The sequence below is a fragment of the Coptis chinensis genome, chromosome 3, assembly GCF_015680905.1.
Source record: "Coptis chinensis isolate HL-2020 chromosome 3, ASM1568090v1, whole genome shotgun sequence".
NCBI lineage: Eukaryota > Viridiplantae > Streptophyta > Magnoliopsida > Ranunculales > Ranunculaceae > Coptis > Coptis chinensis.
Genome location: NC_141458.1, coordinates 42,718,563 through 42,731,174, shown reverse-complemented (window position 1 = coordinate 42,731,174; position 12,612 = coordinate 42,718,563). Strand labels below are relative to the sequence as shown.

The 12,612-nt window shown below is 35.2% G+C and overlaps 2 protein-coding genes and 1 long non-coding RNA gene across 4 annotated transcripts; 1 reads left to right on the top strand and 2 right to left on the bottom strand.

The window, feature by feature from the left end:
* Positions 1 to 706: 706 nt before the first annotated feature.
* On the bottom strand, positions 707 to 5,951 carry LOC147509697 (uncharacterized). The gene is made up of 6 exons (XM_086599245.1): positions 5,794 to 5,951; positions 5,383 to 5,709; positions 5,197 to 5,273; positions 2,566 to 3,220; positions 2,007 to 2,188; positions 707 to 1,025 (listed from the first exon to the last, which is right to left on the bottom strand). Exons 1-6 carry the CDS (start codon positions 5,858 to 5,860, stop codon positions 1,011 to 1,013), a joined length of 1,323 nt encoding a protein of 440 aa, XP_086455371.1. The 5' UTR covers positions 5,861 to 5,951; the 3' UTR covers positions 707 to 1,010.
* Positions 5,952 to 7,198: 1,247 nt separating this feature from the next.
* Positions 7,199 to 11,508, top strand: LOC147509696 (AUGMIN subunit 1-like). Of its 2 annotated transcripts, XM_086601935.1 has the most exons (8): positions 7,199 to 7,339; positions 7,417 to 7,703; positions 7,797 to 7,929; positions 8,100 to 8,234; positions 8,345 to 8,468; positions 8,879 to 9,016; positions 9,143 to 9,246; positions 10,871 to 11,508. In XM_086601935.1, the coding sequence occupies exons 1-8, from the start codon at positions 7,329 to 7,331 to the stop codon at positions 10,941 to 10,943; spliced, it is 1,005 nt and encodes a 334-aa protein (XP_086458061.1). In that variant the 5' UTR covers positions 7,199 to 7,328; the 3' UTR covers positions 10,944 to 11,508. The 2 variants fall into 2 exon arrangements, with proteins under 2 accessions (XP_086458061.1, XP_086458062.1); XM_086601936.1 differs by lacking the exon at positions 10,871 to 11,508 and having other exon boundaries at positions 9,143 to 9,364.
* On the bottom strand, positions 9,209 to 11,919 carry LOC147509695 (uncharacterized). The gene is made up of 2 exons (XR_015218585.1): positions 11,613 to 11,919; positions 9,209 to 10,370 (listed from the first exon to the last, which is right to left on the bottom strand). It is a non-coding gene; the product is annotated as an uncharacterized LOC147509695 (long non-coding RNA).
* Between the last annotated feature and the right edge of the window lie 693 nt (positions 11,920 to 12,612).

The following is a 12,612-nucleotide window of genomic DNA, read 5'->3' as shown; positions in this document are numbered from 1 at the left end:
AAATTTGAGTCGTTAAAAAAAATTTAAAGTTGTCAACAATTTTTAAATAGGTTAGATATTTCCAAATGAGCCGAATTTTTGTGAAAATCTATCCATAGTTAGGACTTAGGAGATTATATCTACAAAATATTAGCTTTTAACTCATCTAGTAAAGAAGCCTAGTATAAACCATGGTATAAAAAAGCATGGTAAACTCTCTCTCTCTCTCTATTTAAAGTTGTCAACAATTTTTAAATAGGTTAGATATTTTCAAATGAGCCGAATTTTTGTGGAAAATCTATCCATAGTTAGGACTTAGGAGATCATATCTACAAAATATTAGCTTTTAACTCATCTTGTAAAGAAGCCTAGTATAAACCATGGTATAACAACAAACCATGGTAATCTCTCTCTCTCTCTCTGACTTTATGGTATACTCTCTCTCTCTATATATATATATATATATATGACTTTATGGTATAGACCGTTTGAACTTTGATGCACTATTTTAAGGCTCGGTGCATGATGCCACACAATCTTAAAATTCTCACCGGTTAAAACACAGAGGTCTGAATGTTTACAGTGTCAAATGATGAGACTGAGACGGCCATTGAACAAGCAAAACCGTATCAGAAAGAAAAAGTTAATAATGCTACCATCTATCGATTATTATCGAGAGCTATAGATAATAGAGTCTAACTCACTCACTTCAACAGAGCCTTGAGAATGTCCGATGAGAGATCCAGTTCAATTAAACTTAGTTTGTCCTCCATTGGAATTGAATTTATACCATCAGAAGAACTTAAAGTTAATACACTACCAGATACTAAAATTAGAAACATGGACACTATCCACGGTGCCAGATTGCAAATAAACACTAATCTGCAATGAGTTAAGATGCGTGTGAAAACAAAAGAATGATTCAAAGGAGAAGTACAAGGAATGCTACTAAGATCATGAAGTTTCAACAAGCTTTGCTATGTCGGCCTCATGCTGCATCTAGGAGATCATATACAGGATTGCACCACGCTCTAATCACATTGTGACTGAAATTGTAAAATCAGGAAAAACATAAGAGGACAATCAATCTTTATATTGTCGATCTCCTTAAGTAACTGTAATGAGAACCATGAGAGATTTACATTATTCTATCACGGAGATTATAAGAGATTCAGTTCAATCAGTGTAGAAAGCATTAACAATGCATGATTTTCAACAAGAAGGAGCTGGAGGCCGGGCTTCTCAAATCCCTGATTACTTAAAACGGTGTGAGTACAACCAGATTGTGGTTCTGGACCTTTCGACTAAAATTAGCTAATACTGAAAATACAAGGCAACCAGATTTCCACATGTCAAGATATGATCTTATTCTTGATACCCCAGGTGGCCAGGTCAATATGTAACCCCTACAATTAGATTCGATTACTGACATTCAATCGGGTTTCTTTTTTAGCATAAATGAGATCAACAGAGTGGTTGATGAAAGAGTAATTGAATCTACTGCATGCAAGTATTTAACTATACAAGGAAATAAAAAGATTACTTACAAACACAACTACTAGTTGAAGAGTGATAACAAAGTGTCTTACAGCTACTCTGCTACTGTATATAGAGTTGAGTTTATAAATTTGTGCCTTCTCCACTGAAAGCCGGAATATTTTCACTTGAACGAATAACAACTGAATGTCCACTACGAAATTTTGACAGACTAAGCACAAGTTAAGATGAAGCAAAGATATCTCTAGGAGAAGATTTCAACTGCCTGTTTTTAGAGCAGGAGTTTATGTTCGCATCTAAGCTTAAGTCAATTACCACACAAACATATAGTAATACAAACAGAGGAAGTAGCTACTGCAATCCAGCAAAGGATAAGTTAACAATTTTAGTGTTGTTGATCTTGATGACTGTCTATAAGCGTAATTGTATTGTGTGTCAAAGAATTTAAGATGAAGTTTTTTTTATGGCTACTTGAGCAAATTACATTGATATGTTGAGAAAAATTACGATTAAGTTTAAGATGAAGTTACCTGCTTGACAACTGCACTGAGGTCATCATCTGTAGAGCTGCAACTGCTGGGTTGCAACAAGTTATCTGTTTCCATGTGGTTTATAGGTTGCTCATCCATAAGATTATGGCCACTTAGCATGAAGTTCTCATCAATGTAAGTTGTCAACTCCTCATTGAGAATATTACTACTCTCAAATTGCCCTACAAGATGCAAGAACTGAATTAAGACCTAAAAGAAGGTCCAATAATAGTCAGAAAAATAAGGAAACCTTCCTCGAGCTTAAAACATTTTACATCGACAAATATTTTTTAGCTCTGCATTGACAAGGACGATTTCATATATTCATATCAAAAGCACCAAAAATTCATGAGGAAAGTACATATCATGTAAATTAATTTGACACAAAGATTCCAATTTAAATTATTGTGTTAAATAACACAAAGAAATGCAAGCTTAGGCAGCCAAGGATATCAACAGACACATCATGTTCCATAATCATTAGTCAAGCAAGGTAAAGGACTTCCAATCATTCTCTAGTATTAATGTGCACAAAGTTTCTAAGTGCTAAAGAAAGTACCTGGAATAAAATTCTCAATAGCTTCTGACTGAGGATGGGCAGGTATGCTCATTTCAGCTGGAATGACAGCATTAGGAATCAGTTCCCGGTAAAATGAGTTATCAAATCCTAAGGACTCCCCAGAAGGTTGTATGTTGGATGTACATCCAAATATTGGATAACCGCTTGGAGGATGCTCACTTCTAACGTTATAATTCTGAACACTTGATGAAAGCTCCGTGTATTTATTGGTTGGGATGATTCTTGAAGGAAAACCTTGATATCTTAACCCGCTATGTTGTACATGATCCATCTTTAGTGAATTTGAAGTCACGCCTCCAAAAGTAGGAACCTGCATCCTTTGATGGGTATGGTGCATTGCTGGTAAAGATTGGTGATATGGAAGTGGATAAATGTTCTGCTGATTAAAACAATGTGGCGGGAGCTTTGGATTGACAACTGAACTGCCGCAGGTTTCAATATTTTGTAAAGGATGGTTGAATTTAATCATCATGTCACTACTGCAACCATTTCCTTTGAAACCCTGATGAGTTACAGCACTACACCTTTGGTTGTTGAAAGGTAAACGAGTAGTACTTGATAGATGTTCTTCGATCCCAGTAGAAACAGTGTTGTCGGTTAGACTTTTGCTCTTCTTTAACCCATTTCTGAATTTCTATTACAAAAATAAATAAATAAAAGCAAGAGAGAATCAATAGTAGTTCACTATGCACATCCTGAAAAGAAATGTCTGTTTGTGGAAAATTGTAGATGATAGTCAAGAAAATTATGTGTGATGTAATAAAAGGTAATCAACCTAAGGAGACAGAGAAAAAACTGTACCACATGTATGTAAGTTGGGGCTGGCCAAAGATGTATTCCATGGCCAGAGTTTGGTCGGGGGAAGGTATAAAGAACACATAAGTCTCATGCTGATAAGTGATAACTCAAACAGTTTGAGAGCTTTCCGTACCACACTCTTGGGTTAGTATTTTTTAAGAAAAATATATGTACAAAGGGGAGTTTAGGAACTACTGTAATATAATAAAACAAGACCTAAAACTGAATGTCTACCAAAAAATAAAAAAATAAAAAAATATGTGACACTGGGTCGACTGACTAAAATATATGAAAAAGTACTAAAATTAAATAAAGTTAATCCATATTTGTGTAGTGAGACTCTTCTGTTCTTGTAAATTCCCAAGGCAAATTAAAGAACAAGAGATAAATGTTTAATGTGTCAAACTTAAAACCTACCGGAGTTTAAAAACAAAGAAGAAGCAAGGACTGATCCTACACGTAGAGAGAGAGCAACTACAACTCTTATATATATATATATATTATATAATAAAATAGGGTTTTTTATTCTCACTAAAAGACAAAATAACACACAAAGGACGGTCCAGATCAAATCTAGAACCATCAAACGGCTACTGTGCTCTTATTTTCCCCGAGATACATGTTGGCAACTATTAACTAAATGTGTCGCAAAATTGATTCATGAGCCGAATCGGCTGTAACGCCAACAATATTGGTATTGGGGTGAATCGAACTCGGGAACAGTTCCAAAGGCTAGCAGTCAAACAAGTGTGTTGAATACTCACTGATGCAAACATCTTTGAGTAAAATCATCTTATTCGTTGTCTTAGAATTTACTCATGGAGGTATTGAATGCATGCCCAGGCCTTCAATGCATAGGTGAAACGTGCCGAAGGCATGCCGGCCGGTGAGTGTCTTTAAGACACGGGGCATATGCCCAATTGAAAAGTAATTGAAAGTTTACATGGAATTTGGAATTTGGAAAGTTTACACGTCTTCCTCGTGGAATTTGGAATTTCGATTTCATTAGGTAAGTTTACATGGAATTTATTCATAGTAATTGAAAAGATACGTAACATATGCACAAAAGGTATAAATATTCGATATGATCATCAGTTTCTCTTTAAACGCCTACAATGTTACCAAAGTATACCATCTTAAGACATCATATAAGAAGGCCTTTGCTTAAACTCTCCAACAACGTATATACACTTCATTTTCTGCTTAAAGTCTTGGGTTATTAAAGTGAACATTGAAAGATTATATGTATTCATTGAAGCTTTCTTATAGAACACCCCGGGAGCCAAAAAAAAATTAATGAATTGGGTTTGAGCTTAATTAGTTGCTTTATTAGTTGATTATATTTTCTTTTCTTCACAACATTTCATATTCTGATGCTTGGAAAAATATGCCAGGTCTGCATGCTGGGGAAGGAGCTGGAGAATTAAACCTTTTCACACCCTAATATTTTAACCTTTTGGTCTGCTTAATCTTCCTATCTCCCTAACCTGCGTAAGCTTAAGGCTCAATACAAACTAAAATGTGGGCATTCTTAACAGAAAGGCACAAGTCCAGTGACTTGATCTTCTATAGGTACCTTTACTACACTTACATTTACAATATCAAAATCGTTCACTATGCAGATGAGTTATTCTACGAAAAAGGAGTACAAGCAAAAACATTGCGTCTTGAGTGCCGGCTGGCACGGGCATCAACTAGTATATATATATATTCTAGGGCAGGGGCAAGAACTATTCGACCATTTGGTGACTTGAGGGGGTAAAAATGATTATTGTTGACAATAAGGCCATAAAACTAATAAAACTAACATACTTGGAGATGACTGGCAACTTGTTCTCGAGTCAACCCAGGGATATTCATCCTTTCTAGTATCTTCGATGGAACCGCCTCTGTAAAAGATGTGAATATAAGAGTGAATTGTAACAAATGGTTTTTTTCGATAATAAAGAAAGTTGTAAGAGATCATTTGAAATACAAAAATGAATTCTTGCTACTTACTATCTATTTCCAGGTCCTTAACAACAGAAATGAACAGGGCATGGTATTCCTGTTTCCAATTAAACCTCTGTCTCTTCGAGTTTGTGCTTTCATCAATACAAGTGATATCATCCTTATCTTTACTCCTTGCTCTTTTGGTTCCTTTTGATGTCCCGGGCTTTGATTCTTTTGCAACATCAGAATGGTTAAAATCGGATTTCGTTCTCCTAAGCACATGCTGCCATATGTTCTTGATCTCCACTAACCTGATAGGTTTTATTAAGTAGTCACACGCCCCATGATTTATACCCTCCATCACCGTACTCTGTTTGTCATCACTAGAAACCACTGCAATTCCAATGGGAGTATTTAAGTACAGTGTAACTCAGTAGATATTTGAATTAAACTTTGTCTTGATGAAATTTCACTTACTAACTACAGGTATATCCATTTCAAGCCCGACAGTCTCCATGATCTTTAAGCCACCACCACATGGCATGTGAACATCCGTAATCACAATGTCAAAATTGTTTTTGTTTTCCTCCAATAGCTTAATCGCTTTCGCTGGTTCTGTTGTTCCTGTGACTGCAAATCGGTTCACCAGTACACATTTTATTATATATATATATATATATATATATATATATATATATATATATATATTTATATATTTTTTTTTTTTTTTTTTGTACAAAAGTAGTAAATCACAATCTACATTGTACATTTTACTTTGAACTCGTAAAGCTTGGAATGGATCATCCTCTTAACAACAGGGAATATTACAGTTTCACTTGGAAATATCGTTCTGTAAGTCAGAAAATTTGGTCATTGGCAGTATAGAATTGGCGTTGGGGCAAGTTTTTGTAATAGTAAGTAATTACCTAATCTTCATTATGTAAAGATTTTTTGAGCAAAAAATTAAACTTTTCTTAGGGGTAGGATAAAAAAAAAAAAACTTAACCTTATAAATCAGAATATTAAAAGCATACCATATGATTTTAAACAATAAAAACATCAATGTTTTCAAGGACAATAAAGAGTACTAGAACTGTATCAAGATCAAATCTAATATAACTTAACGAACAGGTTTTATAAATGACCTAGTATAGCCATTGCTTATACACACTGAAATCAATTCCATACTAGTTAGTAAGTGTTGAATTCTAAATGTCCTACGTAGTTGGTTTTTGGTGGAGTTTGCAATTATACAACTTACTAGTTGTTCATTTATAATGCTAAGTCTTGTAAAAATAATATCTAAATGTTTTGCCAAATCCTTAGAAACACGTTGACGTCAAAAAAAAAAAAGGTATGTAAATAATCAAAATAATAAAAACCTTTGTAGCGACATTTCATAAGAAGTCTTTCAAGAATCCTCAAGCAAGCCCTATCATCATCGATAGCCAAGACTCTCATTCCCTCCGGAAACTTATTATTATCTTCATGGCTATTTTGTGGTGAAGGAGTGTCATTTGTTTCATCTATTTCTTGTAGCTTCATGCTTTCAATATATAATACCAAACACTTTTAAATGGTTATAGATCATTTGACAAAAAAAGACTATATAACAACAAAGAAAGAAAGCATGTAAAGAAGTGAAGTTAAAAATGATGAATAACTCTACTTTCTCTTCTCATTTTTTATGTTTATTATTTCCTTAATTGAAAATATTACGTAATAGGAAATCAGAGATTAGATATAATGGAAATTGTAAGGTTTTCCATAATTAGACCTTTTCTTGAAGATTCTCATATATTCTATTTTTCACGTGTGCATGGCTTACCCATATTTCAAATTTAAAATACAATCTTTCTTTCTTTTTCCCTCTTTCTTGAATTATAAAAACTTCGTCATGATCTATTGGGTTGGGCTTTAAAACGCCCATGAGTTCGGCCCATTAAAGTTTTGACTACATTGGCTTGTATCTTGCAAGTTGCAATTCCTCTTTGGTTTTTCAAAAATCATATATGATTCGAAGGTTTGAGGATTTTTTTTTTTGAGTAAATGTTTGTGAATATATTTAATGTATAGAAAATGGTTTTCTTGAATTTGCAGACTTCAAACAGAAGAAAATAAAGAAAGGATGAGTGATTTGATTTCAACGGCCGATCCATCTGTAGTTGAAGGGAAGAGTGGATTTGACACTGCTCATATTGCACAAGTAAAAACTTGGCTTGCTTCCCAATTTGAGGCTGTAGGTAAAGATGTGCCAGATTTTGAGTATACACCGCGAAGTATTGCGCATTTACATGCCCTTGCCACGGTCTCTCAAGCAAAGACTCAAGCAGCTGGAATTGTTGAGGCTGATCTACGCCAGAAGGCGGTGGAATATCGTTCACAAGGTTAGTGTTTCGGTGCTGTATTTATTTTTGTTTGTTTAGTCTTCAAATGTGAGTATCTGAAAGATGGAGTGCTTTGTTTATGTCTTAATTCAGCTTCCAGAGTCAGAGAGATACTTGAAAATGTAGGACTCGCTCAAGAAAGTTTACCACAAAATGGAGTTGCCTCAGTGCAGGTTCTCGCTAATGTGGCAAACTTGTTGAATATAAGAGATACGGAGTTAAGTAGGTGAGTATTTATATATCCTCAGTGTGCATATTGGTGTGTTTGATTGACTATAAAGTATTTTTTGAATCTGTTTGCGAGAAAAGAAGCATTTCTGTGTTCATTTGGAGTCTTCTAACAGTAACAAAACACACCCTTAGAGAAGATGTTCTTACATGATATTTTGAATTTAGCTACCTTGTAGCAATGGGAGATATCTCGTTGAGGAAGACTGGTGTAGAGGAGAAGAGGACGAAAGTACAGAAGGAATGCAAGGTTCTTCTGGATTATACTCGCAAGGCAATTGCTCGCCTGACATATTTGAAAAGGTCCGTGTCTTGAAGAACTTCATTCTTATATTTGTGTACTCAAGTGTATCAAGAGTGTGATTTGATTCGAGCAGAATAAACATTCAAGGAACTTGGTCATATTCTTGCAGAACGCTTTCTCAGTTGGAAGATGATGTAACTAATTGTGAAGCTCAAATGGTTCATTGGAAGACAAATTTGGCTATTATGCTCTCAAAAGAACGGCAGTACTTGCAGCAGTATTCTAATTACAAGGTAAATTGCTGACTTTCTTTTTTGTCCTTAGGAGTCTTTTAAACCGATTTGATGTGATAACAAACCTTCATAACACCAATCCCTGTGGAAGAGAAAAGTAGAAGTATATTGCCAACCTTTTTGAGTTTAATGTGCATCAGTGCATGCACCTCCTGCACTGTCAAGTGTCAACATCTTTGACAACCGATTAAAATATGTTTTTTCCTTATTGAATATTCTAGATTAGATCATCATTGAATCAGTAGGAATAGTGCTTGCGTTGATGTTCTGGTAAATAACAGAATGATAATTTCTTTTATTGATAATATTTTTGTTTTGTTGTATTGCTTGAGATGCTGTACTTTCTTCCATTATTTCCCTTGTCTGTTTATCTGAACACAGCTTATATACTAAGTTATTCTTGGGAGCAGGCTATACTAAATCGTGTGAGCTACACTTCGGATATTAGCCACGGCGTGTTGGTTGAAATGGCAGAGCATAGGAAAGAGTTGGACAAGAAGACAAAACCTATCCTGGAGACCTTGAGGAGCTACCAAGACTTGCCTCCTGTATGCATTTGCATGAAATTTTTATCTATTTTTTGACTGATCTTTCTGCATCAACCCATCAAGTCTCAGGCACTTAATGCATTTTAAGACGAAGTCACTTAACTTTTTTTTCTTGTCGTGTCACAGGATAAAGCTCTCGCTGCTTTAGCCATTGAGGACAAAAGAAGGCAATATGCTGCTGCAGAGAAGTACCTTGAAGAAGTCTTACATTCAGCTCTTGCCACTACTGAGTAATTTACATCGCAGTGTATATTTAAATTAAAAGTATGCACCATATCAAACATAAAAACGCATCATTGACACTTATTCAAAAGAAAAAAAAAGTGGTGCCGGACAAGTATTCTCACTGATGCTTGTGTTGGATACACGGACAAGGTGCTGCAAACGATTTCACGTTATATCTTTATAACCCTAAAAAGAGAGGATAAAAAGAGGAGGAAGGAGGTGGTTCCTTCGTCTAGCCTATATCATGTTGGAATTAAAGATATATGTTTAAGGTGGTTCTGAGAACAACATAAAAGTGACAAGTTAAAGTAGATAAATGGAAGTTGGGAGCCAGTCTGTAGACTGATATTATCACAGACATGCCTCATATCAAGTGCTTTGTGGAGAATTATTCTCTGTCAAACCCAAAATACCTACAGGCTGCAGAGAAAATGTCATATATATAGTAAACGTAAACCGCTGCTCAAACGAATTATTCAAAAACTTTCAACCAGAATAAGTATTCTTAATCCCATTAAGCGGGGCTAACAAGTAACAATAAACTAAGAAAGCACATAGTTAAAGGTAAGTTGCTCATGGAGGGCTCCTGTATGCTAAAGCAACTTGAACTGATTTCCAGCTCAGAATCTCATAACTTGGAATGCACTTTCAGTGTCCAATCTAACCTTTGTCTCTTTGAGTTTGTACTATCGTCAGTACAAGCGGTATCCGCTTTCTCTGGACTCTTCACTCTTTTGGTTGCTTGTAAGGTTCCAGGCACAGATTCTTTTCCAACATCTGCTCGAATGAAATCAGATTTTCTTCTCCTAACCGCGTGCTGCCATATGTTCTTGATCTCCTTTCTCCTGATAGGCTTCAGTAAATAGTCGCAAGCCCCATGCTCTATAGTGCAGCTCAAGTGTGCATTTACAACATTGTAAATCAAGATTAAAATTGAATTCAACAGTCTTGAAAAAAAAATTCACGTACTAACAACAGGTATGTCCATTTGAAGCCCGATGTAATCCAAGATGATTAAGCCACCACTCCATACATCGTGCATGTGAATATCCATAACCACAATGTCAAAATTGTTTTTGTTTTCCTCCAAAATCTTAAGTGCTTCCGCTGCTTCTGTTGTTTACTGTAACTGCAAATCGCAATGCGCACAGATTTAAATTTTTTGTTTGTTGTAGCTAAGTATTAGAAGACAATTAAATTCTTTTCCAACATGTTTTGATGCATGAAAAAGGGTCTCAAATTCAAGAAACTTGTCGAATCCTTTGATGGGCTTCACCGTTGGTCACTGTAATCGCATGAAACTTCTGATTTTTCATTATGTAACATAGGTTTTCTAGCAAAAAGTAAAACAAACTCTTGTACGTGCATTTTGTAGACATTAGCATTATATTTCGACCTACCAAAATATAGTCATCGATACACACTCAAATCAGTTCCTTTCTATGCAGTCATCCAAAAAAACATATATCAGTTCCCTTCTAGTAAACTTTAAAATCTATAAATGAGCCATACTTGGTTTTGGTGGAGTTTGTATTATATATATATATTTGAACAACGACTTATTACTAGTTCGTTCATGCATGCAAGTTTTCTAATAAAGTAACAATCACTAAAATTTTGCCAATACAGCAAAGGAGCTAAGCTTAAAGGTTATGAACTCTATGAAGTTGTATCTGCAAAATTGTTTGAAGAAGGAGCATGACTCTATTGAATTGCGAGTTCTGATGGGTAGATTGGGATTGCAAGTGAACTATAGTATTAAGCCTAGTACATGGTCTCAGTGGATCCTTCCACCTGAAGATGTCATTGGCGGTTGGTGAGTTTCATTCTAGGGCTTGGTTGTGCTTTCAGGAATTGTCAAGGTAATGTCTTCCTGGCGTGCTTTGGTTCTTCACCGCAAAACTGTCATAGTTCAAGAACTGAGGGTCATTCTAGAAGGTCTTAAAGCTGCTCGAGACAATGACTTTAGAAGATTAGAGGTGCAATCAGACTCTCTAAGAGCAGTGAATGTAGTTGAGAAGCCACTGTGGTACTACTGCAATTTAGTTGCAGCCATCTTATTGTTCAAGAGATAATCCTTTGTTTATAGGGAAAGTAATCACGTTGCTGACTATCTTTCTAAACTGTGTAAGTCACGAGAAGACTCTATCTCCTTCCTTGTTCCTCCTTTAGATTCTAGGCTTTCATCTTTTGTAGAGGAGGACAGGGATGACACCTTGTTTTCTAAGAGTTTAACTAGTGCAGATCGAGCTCGAGGTCAGCCTAAACCTTTAAATACTTCTCAAAAAAATAAAAAAATAAAATTTGCCAATATAAAACAGAAAGTATTCGACGTCCAAACTTAGATGTAAAGAATCACAAAACAAAGAACCTTTGAAGCGGCACTGGGTAAGAAGTCTCTCAAGCACCCTCAAGCAGACCCAATCGCCATCAACAGCCAACACTCTCATTCCAGCGGGAAACTCATCTCCATCATTTTGAGCATGTACTATCAATGGCTTCATTCCTATCTACAACATGTACCTCTTTCAAAGGTTATTAATTGCTGCAGTATTTCTGCTTGAAAATGTTCATATTCATGTTTAGGAAATGAGAATATCATGTAATAGGAAATGAGAGATTAGATAAAAAGAAGATTTGTACGGATTTCCATATATATAGATTCAGGAGCGACTCTAAAGGACAAATCGGCCAAAAGAGGAACTCTAGAGGACACGTTATTTTTGTAATCACTCACAAGACCCATCACTCACAAGACCCGGGTGGATGAAAGTTCAAGTTTACCCTTGACGCGAAATAAGAACGGCTCAGGTAGATGAAAAGTCAAGTATACCCCTGAAGAAAAAAAAAATGGCCCGACCCAACTAAAACAACCCGGTTATGAACATTGATTGTTCATACTCACAAAAGGTATAAACAATGATTGTTCATTGTTCATACCTATTCATCTATAAACAATAGCTATGAACATTGATTGTTCATACCCCCAATTATAAACATTAGCTATGAACAATGAGTGTTCATACCTATTTGAGTTATGAACAAGCATTGTTCATACCTATCCATATATGAATATTGATTGTTCATACCCACAATAGGTATGAACATCAACTATGAACATTGATTGTGGTTATGAAAACATGAACCCAAAACAGTTATGAACAATAATTGTTCATATCCCAAATTATGAACATTAGCTATGAACAATAGGTATGAACAAAACTGTATGAATAATAAATGTTCACATCCAAAACAAATATGAACATTAATTGTTCATACCTTCTTTATATATGAACAATCCGTGTTCATACCCAAAAAAACATTAACCCAAAACAGATATGAACATTGATTGTTCATATATGTTTTTAAAA

What these genes read in the sequence shown, in the direction of transcription:
- LOC147509697 (XM_086599245.1), bottom strand. Translation starts at nt 5,860, where the DNA reads ATGCCATGTGGTGGTGGCTTAAAGATCATGGAGACTGTCGGGCTTGAA. An exon ending in AATGGATATACCTGTAGTTA is followed by an intron (nt 5,710 to 5,793) that starts GTAAGTGAAATT and finishes TTGGAATTGCAG; the next exon opens with TGGTTTCTAGTGATGACAAA. An exon ending in AAGTTGCCAGTCATCTCCAA is followed by an intron (nt 3,221 to 5,196) that starts GTATGTTAGTTT and finishes TTTTTGTAATAG; the next exon opens with AAATTCAGAAATGGGTTAAA.
- LOC147509696 (XM_086601935.1), top strand. An exon ending in GGTGGAATATCGTTCACAAG is followed by an intron (nt 7,704 to 7,796) that starts GTTAGTGTTTCG and finishes GTCTTAATTCAG; the next exon opens with CTTCCAGAGTCAGAGAGATA. An exon ending in CGCCTGACATATTTGAAAAG is followed by an intron (nt 8,235 to 8,344) that starts GTCCGTGTCTTG and finishes ATATTCTTGCAG; the next exon opens with AACGCTTTCTCAGTTGGAAG.